The sequence below is a fragment of the Carcharhinus amblyrhynchos genome, chromosome 6 (genome assembly GCF_965287045.1).
Source record: "Carcharhinus amblyrhynchos chromosome 6, sCarAmb.v2.hapA, whole genome shotgun sequence".
NCBI classification, from domain to species: domain Eukaryota; kingdom Metazoa; phylum Chordata; class Chondrichthyes; order Carcharhiniformes; family Carcharhinidae; genus Carcharhinus; species Carcharhinus amblyrhynchos.
The window spans coordinates 5,493,981-5,506,386 of NC_137329.1; the positions used below are offsets into that span (position 1 = coordinate 5,493,981).

The following is a 12,406-nucleotide window of genomic DNA, read 5'->3' on the forward strand; positions in this document are numbered from 1 at the left end:
TTTTTCATTCACCCACTGATGGGTCACATTGTTGGAGTGCAGTCTTAAAATTTAAAATCTTAAAATTTATATTAGTCATAAGTTAAATTATCACACCCGAAGCTAGGAATTAATATTAGATTTGCATTTTATATTTAATGTTTTATGGAGATATTTGTAATTCTATGCATGTTTAGATATTTGAAAAAGGGACTGCTTAGTTAACATCTTAATTCTGCATCATCCACACACTGGTGTATAGTCTGTCTTATTGTTGGGGAACCTCATATCAGCGTGCAAGTGAAAATATCATGCTTTACCATGTGCTACCTCATGTCCCCTATTGCCTGGAAAATGTACCACACAAGTTGATTTCCTTTTAGAGTCCAAATAAGGATCTATACATGATCAATAAATTTAAAGTTCAGGAAATTTCCAAAGTCAGTTGCGACTTTGAATAGGGTGTAAATGCAGGCTTCTATTCTGCAGCAGGAAGTAGTGCTGCAGCCCCTGGTTGCTGCTGAGAGATGTGTAGTTTTTAGGCCTGTTGTTTCACAATATCTCTATTTAAAGTTATTCCCACAGGAGGTACAGGAGTTGTTTAACTGACATAGCAGTAGTCACTTAACACCTAAAGCAGTTCTGGCATCATTTGGCCTGCCCTCTACTATATCCCTGACGTTTCCTTTTGTTCTTCCACCCACTCCCCTGCCAGCTTTTCAATGGCATAAATCCCATTAAACTTCTACCTTCCTTCAGTTCTGAAGAAGTTATATTTGACCGAAATGTTGTCTCTGTTTCTCTCTTCGCATGCTGCCAGACCTGCTGAGTTTCTCCAGCACTTTGTTTTTGTTTCAGATTTCCAGTGTCAGCAATATTTTGCTTTTATTACCCTAAAGTAATTCATTCACTTAGAAATCTTTGATAGTTCATGTTTCTCTCGCAATTAAAATAGGAACAAGCGTTGGGCATTCGACCCATTAAGCTTACTCTGCCATTCAATAAGAATAATTCAGTAAATATGTTTCAAATTCTACATTCTCAACCACTATCCCTTGCCCAACAAGAATTTGTCTCCACCTTAAAAATATTCAATGGCCACTGCCTTCGGAAGCAGCGTGTTCCAGAGTTGTCCACCCTCTAAGAGAAAAGAATTCTCCTCATCTGTGTCGTAAGAGGGCAATTCCTAATTTTAAAACAGTGGCCCCCTAGTTTGGACTCGCTCGCAAGAGGAAACATGCGTTCCACGTCCACCTTGTCAAGACCATTCAGGATCTTGTATGCTTCAGTTAAGTCACCACTCAGTGAAGAATGGTTGAGAACTCTGAGTCTGTAGTTATTGGAGTTTAGAAGGATGAGGGGCAATCTTATTGAAACTTACAGGATACTGCAAGGCGTGGATAGAGCGGACAAAGAGAGGATGTTTCCACGAGTAGAAAAGACTGGAACCAGAGGGCACAACCTCAGGCTAAAGTGTCGATCCTTTAAAACAGAGATGAGGAGGAATTTCTTCAGTCAGAGAGTGGTGAATCTGTGGAACTCTTTGCCGCAGAAAGCTGTGGAGGCCAGGTCATTGAGTGTATTTAAGACAGAGATAGGTTCTTGATTAATAAGGGGATCGGAGTTATGGGGAAAAGGCAGGAGAATGGGGATGAGAAAAATAGCAGCTATGATTGAATGGTGGAGCAGACTTGATGGGCCGAGTGGCCTAATTCTATTCTTATGCCTTATGATCTTCTAAACTCCAGTGGAAACAAGCCCAATCTGTTCAATCTTTCCTTATACGACAGACTGCTTATTCCAGCTATGAATCTAATAAACCTTCTCTGAACGACCGCTAGTGCACCAGTGCATTAAAATCATTCCTTAAATTGGGAAACCAGAACTACAGGATTTGAGATGTGATCTTCTCAATGCCTTGCATAACAGAAGTGCCTAGCTATAACCTCTTTACTGAATGATTCTAAAACCTTCCCCCACAACAGTCATCAAGTTGACTGGTCTATAGTTTCCTCTTTTCTACCTTCTTCCCTCCTTGAATAGAAGAGTGATATTTGTTTCATATGTGATGGAACCTTTCCCTAATCTTGTAGATTTTGGAAAATTAACTCCAACGCACTTACCATCTCATTAACCACCTCTTTTAAGACTCTTGGATGAAGTCCATCAGGACCCAGAGACCTGTTAGCCTGCAGCTCCATCTGTTTGCTCAATAGCTTTGCCTAATGATTGAAATTCCCCCAATTCCCCTGTCCCTTTCAGTTCTTGATTACTATTGCTAGAATGTTTTTTTTTGTATCTTCAATATAGAAGACAGAAGCAGAGTACTTGCCATTTCATCTGTCATTTTCTTATATTTTCTACTATTAGTTCCCATTGTCACACGCTAGAGAAACAACGCTAACTTAAGCTGTTCACGTCGGCAGGATCTTCTGCTTCCACTGACGGTGTGCCTCTGCTGTGGGTTTCACAACAGTGAGGGGTGTGTTCAACAGGATGGGACCAGAAAATCCTGCCACCAGCACACATTGGGCCATCTCTGCCAGCACACATGATCCTGCCCTCTGTCTCTTCCTTTTTAAATATCTGTAGAAACTCTTGCTATCCATTTGTACACTTCTAGCTATCATCCTCTCATACTCTAATTTATTTCTCCTGATTACATTTTGAGTAATTCTCTGACTAATCATCAAATGTGCCATTAATCTTTGCACAGTTGTGTGTTTTTTCCTTAAGTTTGATACTTTCCTTAGCATTTAAGCTGAATCCACCCCTTTACATAAGAACATAAGAACATAAGAAATAGGAGCAGGAGTAGGCCATCCAGCCCTTCGAGCCTGCCCCGCCATTCAATAAGATCATGGCTGATCTGTCGCTGCTCAGTTCCACATTCCCGCTCTCTCCCCATAACCCTTAATCCCCTTGCTTATCAAAAACCCATCAACCCGCGTCTTAAAAATATTTAGCGAGGCAGCCTCCACCACTTCAACGGGCAGAGAATTCCAGAGATTCACCACCCTTTGAGTGAAGAAGTTCCTCCTCAATTCCGTTCTAAACCGCCCCCCCTTTATCTTGAGGCTGTGCCCCCTAGTCCTACTGTCCTTTCTGAGTGGAAAGAGTCTGTCCACCTCTATCCTATCCATCCCATTCATCATCTTATACGTCTCAATGAGATCTCCCCTCATTCTTCTAAACTCTAACGAGTACAAGCCTAGTTTATTCAGCCTCTCCTCATAGTTCAACCCCCTCAACTCCGGTATCAGCCTAGTAGACCTCCTCTGCACTCCCTCCAAGGCCAAAATATCCTTGCGTAAGTGCGGCGACCAAAACTGCACACACTACTCCAGCTGCGGCCTCACCAATGCCCTATACAGCCACAAGACATAGAGGCAGAATTAGGCCACTTGGCCCATCGCGTTGGCTCCAACATTCAATCATGGCTGATATTTTTCTCATCCCCATTTTCCTGCCTCATCCCTTGATTAGTAAAGATCCTATCTATCTCTATAGATAGAATCCTATGTATTCTGAAATATCCCCTTTAAAAATCTGCCACTGCGTCTCTATTGACCTATCTGGAAACCTCATATCATAATCCACTTCACGCTCAATCGTTTGCCCATGTCGATGCCCTTGTTTAGGTTTAAAACATTAGTCTTAAACTCACTCTTTTTGAATGTCTTGCAGTTAGATTGAGATTTTCTGTTGGAATTCTCTAATGGAAAGCTTCTTGGTTTAAAGGCAAACTGAAAAATGGTTCCCTCCTCAAGTGGATTCCACAAGTTCAAAGTCCTTTTTTAAATAGAGTGCTGTATATTTTGATTCCAATCATCCTGTGCTGTTGATTGACATCTTCAAGTTAATCCATTAACTTTGGGTGAAAGAAGCCATCACTTTAAGATCCATTCACATCCATCTTACACATATTGAGTTTCAGTACATTCCTTTTGTCCAGGATGAACAAATCATTTGGAATTCTCTAGTCTTTGTGTTGATCCATCCTTTAAAAAAAAAGTGTGAATTCTCCAGATGGCCGCGAATGTCCATATTTAATCAGGTATTTGCTTGAGGCATTAGGAATGTATGTAGCTTGAAATGCCAACGGTCTCACAATTTTAATCTATTTTTGTAGTCTGTATCTAGTTTTAAAAGTATTGATTGAAAGTTCATGATATATTAGGATGTGAATAGAAAGGCTACTGGCACCAAGGCTATAGAATTAACTCTGATTAAGGAAGCTGGTTTCCACTCTGGTTATTTTGTAGTCTGTTAGAAATTACCCAAGCTTAGTGCCTGAACCAGATTGATTAAAACAGGACACATCCGAGGTAGACATGCTACAATAAATGATCAATAATATGTGTGCCCGTGGATCTGCTTAACTGTGCTGGACCTAAAAGATCATGTGTCCATGTTGCGCCTAGAAGTTTCTCAGGTTCACTATCACTTGTTTTCACTTGAAGGTGTTCTGTGACCTTTCCTCACCTCTCGGTTTCAAAGTGCATACCTAAAATGGTCAAATGCATCACATGTAGCGTCTTTACATCTTTATATTTACGTGGACTATTGGCCACCTCCACTTCATTTTGAAGCATGGCTGTGTGGCGGATACATTGTCCCGTTGTGATTCAGTCAAATGCAAATAAAACAAGTGGAAGTTTAATGTTCTTCAGCATATCATTTCAAACAACCCAGCAGAATGCGTTCTTTCTTGGACTAGCTTGTAGACAACTGGGGATCTGACGTGCTCTTTATAGGAAAGGTTATCGTTCTTATCTATTGACTATTTAAGGATTTTGGGTCTGATGGCATAAGTTGTCTTTGATTCCTGGGAATGCCACTATTTCAGCTCTCTGTGCCAATGCTCTCCTGGCAGAACCTTCCTTTCCTAATCTGTCGACTGAGCCTCAAGTCTGGACCTCTTTGTTGCAAGAGGAGCATACAATGTAAAAGGGGAATCCTTACAACATCTACTTTCACAGTTGACAGTTGTAACAAATGCTGCTCTGACAAGATGCATTGATTGCCTGTTGGCAGGAGAAGTGGACAGTAAACTACACCGTCTGGGGCATCAGTCATTTGGAAAGATGGTGGTAAGGATAGTTCTGAAATATCATTGCATTTCTGATCACCTAAATTATGGCATGTCCTTGTGCATATTTGGGTAGCCTTTTCATCACCCCCTGCAACTTGCTTATTTATCAAATATAAATCCCTGACGCCCAGCAATATCCTCATTTGCTGAATTTAAGGTGATTAGACCATCTCTTTTTCTGAAGATGGGACACTTGACAATAATGTCAGAAATGTTTGGGTGTGACCCCAAGGGATTTGTACCGAGTCCCCAGTGGATGTCCTGAATCTGTTGAGTCTTTGGTTACTCCATCTGCTACCAGTGGATTGTGTCTGCATTTATGTATTCACTTGCTGTGAAGCAGCTGTACCAGTCTGTTTGTGACTCTTAAATAGTAGTCGAGTGTTGTTGTTATATTAATACAAGATTCATTTTAAGCTTGTGTACCCAATGAGTATTTTAAATAGGATTGTAACGAATGTCCTAAAGAAAAATATTTAGTTCAGCTGCAGGCTCATGTGAAGACCAGTCATATTTTGATTTTATTTCTTTTGATAAGTTGTGAATAACAACATCAGCATTTTCATGCACAACACAATTCTCAGATGAGATTCGCAGAATTTTTTTCCTGATATTTCACTTATTTTTCTCCTACAGATGACTAGGATGGTATTGCCTGCTATGGTGAAGCGGTGAGTCACTCAACTCATTATTATTTATAAGGGAGAATCCTTCCTTCAAGAATTCATTTAGAATGACTAATGAACCTTGTCTCTCTGTTTAAATGATTGAGTAACAATATATGTATCATAGCGGAGAATGATTCATCGGCTCAAGGAAGTCTTCCCTTTTTGATATTGTGGCTATTTCTTTCTGTAGGTGAACAAAAAAAAAACATTGAGTCATCAGTCTAGCACAACCTAGTTTTCTTAGTAGGTTTTGACATTTTAAAGGCTGTCACTTCAGTCTTTCCCTGGGATAACCTCACCAGCCATAAACACTGGTAAAATAAGTGAATGCAGTGCTGTTTATTCATTGGCCATTTAAAGATGAAGTGTTGGCCAACTGCACGAGCAGTGAAAAAGAACCGAACTCCAGAGAATCCACCACAGAAACAAAACTCCAGATTTATTCCACCTATGAGAGAGCCACAAAGCCCATTAGGTCACACGTTACATTGGACGACCATCATCCCAGTACCAAAGAAAAGCCAGGCAGTGTGCCTTAATAATTGTCGCCTCAAGAAATACAACATAGACATCAGTGCCTGGGAGACTTGCTCAGAAGAGATCTACTTGGAGGAACCTCCTGTTGAAGGGACACAGTTCTTTGAGAACTCCTGAAAACAAGGGGAGGCCTGAGAACGGAATGCTACCTATCTTGATTCTGAGATGCCTCCCTGAAACACCTGCCAAGGAAATGGTCGGAGATGTGGCTCTATGACCAACCATGCAAGGGTCATCAGCCATGCAAGCTCCCATAGAACCTAGGACCAGTAACACGGAGTTCCTTAGGTGGACAGTACTCGATAGCAGATCACCAAAGAAGAATACGTCAGCCTCACCAAGTCTAGAAATGACCCAGAACAATAAAGCCAGTGTTTTGCACTATGGACTAACCAGTACATGGGTATAATTGCCAAGTGCATTCCTTTCCATAAGCTGCTGAGTATGGAAGGTGATATTAAATATGTACAGTTCCCTTTCCAGACATTTGAATCCTTGATCAGTGAAGCAGTCATCTTCTGTCCACAGACGTCCAGAGTCTAATCTCGCGACCTTTTATCAAAGTAAGCACCTAATGGATTTCAGAGTCTCCTTTGAATGTTTTGTCAGGAGTAAGACCTTGTTTGCCTGTATATATGTTTTTGTTACAACCCTTAACTGAGGTGAAAGTAAATACTTTTCATAGGAACACATTGGAGTTGTATCATTTCTTTACAACTACTTTATAGGGTCTTGTATTTATGAAGCTATAGTAATTAGCAGACATTAAATGATGCTCATCCCTTTTTAACATGAGTTCTCATGCAATAAATAATTCTACACCAATTCAAGGATTCTGATAGTCCAAATTCAAAGCAGGGATCAGCAAAGTTAATCTTATAGACTCCAGAGTGACATTTGAGGTCCTGGCGAGAAGGCTGGTCATTTCTGACACCAGCATTAACACACACGGAAGGAAGCTGTGAACATTTCAGCATGTTCGCTGTCAGGCATACTGACGAAAGAGAATGGCATGTAGTTTGTAAATACTTTCACATTGTGAATGGTGCAAAGAAAAAAAATTGACTTGTATCACACAGGGTCAGGAAGGCTATTAGAAAGGCTACAGAAGCTGAAACATTGTAATAAAACTGAGACTTATTTTTGGCTTAGAGAGGAGAGAGTGATTTAGGTAGAAATGACATGTGCACCGGCACAGTTTAATGGATTGAAGCTTCTCGTACTGCCATCAGCTTTCTTTTCACCACTTTGGATTCTCTATGCAGTCTGAAACCTGTACTCGAAAGTCAACATAACTTTACATAAATCTGTGTTCCTTTTAAGAAGATGATCCTGACATTTGTAACCTCAAAAATAGCATTTTCATTATGGACACAAACTCCAGTTAATCAAACAAGCATAGTGCAAACATTTTGAAAACCAAAGCACTTATTAAGAATGAAGAATATTTTACCAAGATAATTTCACTTCAAACTCTTAAAATGGACACGGAATTATACATCTTCGCCATCATCCAGACCTCCTTCAACTACAAACAAGCATGCAGGTTGTGCTGTATCAGCACTAGACAAGAATGTAGAATCAGCATTAGGTTATTTGCTTGTTCCATACAAAGCATGAATTGCATTGGCAAGTATCTATCTTCAAATTGTTTCTAATGTTGTATAATTTTCTTTTACTTGAGCAGAAATCTATTTCCTCTAGTCTAAATCTACATTCATTCACCTGAAACATTTTATGTGAACCTTTTACTCTGGGAGGTTATGGTCCATCTGTGCAAGAGACAGTTGGATGAATAGCTAAACGTTCACTTCATTTTGTGCTGTGCCCTCTTTTTATTCATTAGCTTTGATTTCTAAAGTCAGGTCATATTTAGGCAGTTGTGGTTCACTCATTGCAAATTCAAAATAGTGTGAGATGGTTTGTAGAAGGGAGTCACCCTTAGTGCATATTACAGCTACCCTTCCCTTGCTGCACACTGGAAACAACTTTTGCCATTGACTTGAAGATAGCTGTAAAACCATGTCGTTTGCAAAACCTTTATACACTTGAGGCCCTGGAAAGGAACCATCAATGCTGTCTGAGACAGATTCTCTGTATCAGCTGTGAAGACAGATACACTGACATCAGCGTCCCTGAAGGAGTATCGAGGCCATGATCATCCAAAACCAACTGCGCTGAGTTGAAGGTGTGCTTAGGATGTCAGAGCCTCGACTGTCACAGCAAATCTTCTTCACTCAGCTCAAGGAAGGTTCCCGAACGAGAACAAAAAAAGTGCTTTGAAGACACCCTGAAGGCTTAGCTCAAGAAATGCAACAGTGATGTCAATGCTCGGGATATCCTCATTCAGAAGATGCACACTTGGAGAATTGCAAATTCAAAATGATGTGAGATGGCTTGATGCAGGGAATCACAGTTGTTGGTTTTAGTGCATATTATAGATATCTTCCCTTGTTGCACACTGGAAACAACTTTGCCATCAACGTGCAGATAGCTGTAAAACTCTATCATTGCAAAACCTTTACAATCTGCCTTTTTTTTATTCATCGTCGCTGGTTGGTCAGCGTTTATTGCCCATCCCTAGTTGCCCGAGGGCAGTTGAGAGTCAACCACATTGCTGTGACTCTGGAGTCATATGAAGGCCAGACCAAGTTAGGATGGCAGATTGCCTTCCCTAAAGGACATTAGTGAACCAGATGGACTTTCCTGACAATTGACAATTGTTTCATGGTCATCAGTAGATTCTTAATTTCAGATTTTTTTTATTGAATTCAAATTCCACCATCTGCCGTGGCGGGATTCGAACCTGGGTCCCCAGAACATTAACTGAGTTTCTGGATTAACAGTCTATTGATAGTGCCACGAGGTCATTGCCTCCCCCTAAATGAAATGATAAATCATTTAAGAGGACCTCTTTCAGAGCTTCCAGTGTAGCAACTTTGGGGTTAAACTTTCTCTAATTCCCAATATTCAAACTGATATAATAAGGTAAATTTAGATGGTAAGTATAAAAGTCTTGCTCCTTAATTCCAGAGGTTAATTATGGTATGCGTTGTTTTTAAAAGGTCAAAAGGCATCATCCTGAATGTCTCATCTGCGAGTGCATTGTTTCCTGCACCCTTACTGACTCTCTACTCTGCCACCAAGGTGAGACTGCTTATTTTTACATTGTTCTTTTTCTGTGTTTTGAGTTAGTACATGTGATGCAAAAGACTGATCTAAGTTAACTTGTATTTGTAACTTGTAATATTATTTAATGTTTGGTTCTTTACACTCTCTCTCCCCCCATAGATAGAATTTATTCTTTGCCCAACAAGATAAAAAAGTATTAAGAAGATATTGTTCTTAAATCACAGCAACAAACCTACTTAAAGAGCTCCTTGTGTCTTTCCTGCTGGTTGGCTGTAAACAGGATCGGAATTTGAATTTCAGAAGTATAAATACAGAAGGAAGTAAACGCATATGTAAAGTGTTCAGAAACAGTTATTACACGAGGTTAAAGTATACTATTCAAATTGGTGACCTCAGTTTGGAGATGTTGGTGTGTAGCGACTAGTTTGAAGTTTGAATCCTATTGCTGCTGGGCACACTTTACAGATCTGGTTATAATTTGGCACGAATTCAAACTTGACCAAGTACATCTGATTGATGAGAGAGAAATGTTCATTGTTTTGCAGTGGGGTTAAACTTGAAACACATTCAGGCAAAGTAGTTGGATGTACAGTGCATCTGGGCCAAGGAGTCAAATTGGGAGTATCTAATGTGTATACCTGACACCAGAAATTGAGCCTGTATGTAGGAAGATGTTTCTTCCTATTGTTTACTGATGCACCTTGCTTTTGTGGTATTTACAGATGCAAATGTTGATGGGAGTCTTGCAAAATTATACATTCTGCCATAATCGTGCTACATTTTTGGTGATATTTAGTTGGCAGAGGCCCAGTCGTGGCATGTCACTGTGGGGAGAATACCAGGCTTTTCTTCTAGCTCTAAGGTTTATATTTGCTCTTGATAACTCAAGTTCTCTTTATTTGAACCAAGATACATTTGTTGAAGCTCTGCCAAATAACAGTATAATTCGAGAATTTTGGCCAGCCTCCACTTTTAAGTCTCAGTGCTACGTTTTGTAGCCTAAAAAGCAGATTCAGTTTGATATTTTTTGACGGCTTGTCTGAGCTATAATTGCTAAGTGTACCTAACATGATATTGTGAAATCAGTGCGAACTTAGCAATATTTGTCGAGCTATGAATGCAAAGCATCAAGATATAGCTTGATATCCCAAACAGAAAATTTCTGGTTGTGAAGTCCACCTCATGGAAAATAGTCAAATGAGTCATCTTTGGCACACAGGTGCATGTACTTTTCTCAGCTTTTTACAGAATAGAATTGCTAAGCAGTCAATTGCCTGTTCACCAGGTATGGTTTGGAAGTCAGGGACACAAGAAGACAACTGAACATAAGATGATATAACAGCTGGATTATAGCTAGTATTAGCCAGGGACTAGATTGTAATCTGCCCACTTGTTTGGGAAACTCTTGGAGAATAAGAAAAAAATGACTCGCTTGCCAATTTTTAACAATTTGTAGTTGAAGTTGCTCAGGCCTTGCTGAAGTTTTTCATCTTGCACTCATCAGGACAAATGCAAATTTCAAATGATCACAACAATTTATACTGCAGAAGAGTGCTGATTGGTTAGCAAATTGACTGATTGGCGTTTGTAACCTGTCTGTCTTCTCAGCGATATGATTTATTTCTATTTACTGGTCAGGAAAAGGAATGATTGGGATATAGATATTAGTTATTTCTGCATAAACAAGGTAAAATGGAATATTTTCTTGTCCGGTGAGTTACATTTCATGATGGCTTTTCTCTCTTCTCTGCTTCAGACAAGTTTACAACTTTCTGAATTTGTATTCCCAACATATAACTCATATTAGCATTTGTGTTTTTAGCATGAATAATCCTGATGCAGACGTCTCATATGTATGAAATTCTTCACTTTGCTGTAGTTCCCAGGACTTTGTAGGTTTATGCTTCTGAGAATGTTACATGGCTGCTGGTGGGTAGTAATGGTGTCCAGTCATGATGCTCCATGCACCACAACTGTGTGAGGCAGGCTTGAAGGGCCAAGTTGATTTTTTTTTTCCCTTTGTCATTTCTGTGTGTTTATATATAACAGTGCTATGTTAGCATTTCCCTGTCTCCAAAATACAATAACACGTTGCTTCCTCTAAATTTATTTGGCAACAATTGGCCTTCATTTATTGCATCATGTGTTGTCTCTGTCTTACTAACCATTTCAGCACATGAGGCCAGAAATAAAGGGATACATGTTTCTCATAGGGCTGTAGGAAATTACAAAAATGGGAGGGGTGAAAGCATAGGGGGATTTGAATGCAATGATGATGATTTTAAAATGGAAGCATTTCTAGTCTGGGACCCACTAGGTTGGTGAGGAAAGAGGCAATGGGTGAACAGAACTTGAACTGAAGTTTATGGACGGTGGGATATAGGAGGCCAGACAGTGGAGCGTTGGAATATTTAAGTTTGGATGTAACAAAAGCATTAGTAAGTATTTCAGATGCCAATGGATGCAGACGGGTAACATTAACAAGGTGGAATGAGTCGGCCTGAGTTATAGTGAATTTGGAAACATAAGCTCAGGGCTTTCAAACAAAGATATGTTGAATTGGGAGATGTTTCAAAGCATAGGCATTGTCCTGCTCGGAGTCCCCAAGGGTTTAACAGTGCAGGAAAGTGAAGCCATAAACTTTGAAGAATTTTGAAGAATCTCTGCCTATGTACCTTTTGGTGTTATGCCTTGGGTACTTTGAGTATATTTTAAAATGACTACATTTTCTTATTAACTGGATCCATGCTGATCCAGTGAAGTTATTGGCTTTCTTTGTTGGAGAGTGTTTACTGTCTCAGTTCATAGTCAACACTACTCACGCACCAGTGTCCCAGTTATCCCCAGTTTAGATGTTTTCAATACCGATCACCTGCTTGACAATATGGACATTCAACCGTGACAATGTAATTAACTCCTCTTGTACTCAACGAGCGATAGATATTTTCAGATGTTTTCTTTTGTTTTGCCTTTGACTTGCTGGATTTGGAGTGCT

The 12,406-nt window shown here is 39.8% G+C and overlaps 1 protein-coding gene across 1 annotated transcript in view; it reads left to right on the forward strand.

Annotated features, from left to right (window-relative positions):
* The window catches only part of LOC145343682 (very-long-chain 3-oxoacyl-CoA reductase-B-like), a 176,766-nt gene that overhangs the window by 149,000 nt on the left and 15,360 nt on the right, over positions 1-12,406 (forward strand). The window contains exons 7-8 of the mRNA XM_080189859.1: positions 5,711-5,745; positions 9,345-9,426. Coding sequence (XP_080045985.1) covers positions 5,711-5,745; positions 9,345-9,426 — 117 coding nt within the window. The remainder of the gene's footprint in view (positions 1-5,710; positions 5,746-9,344; positions 9,427-12,406) is intronic.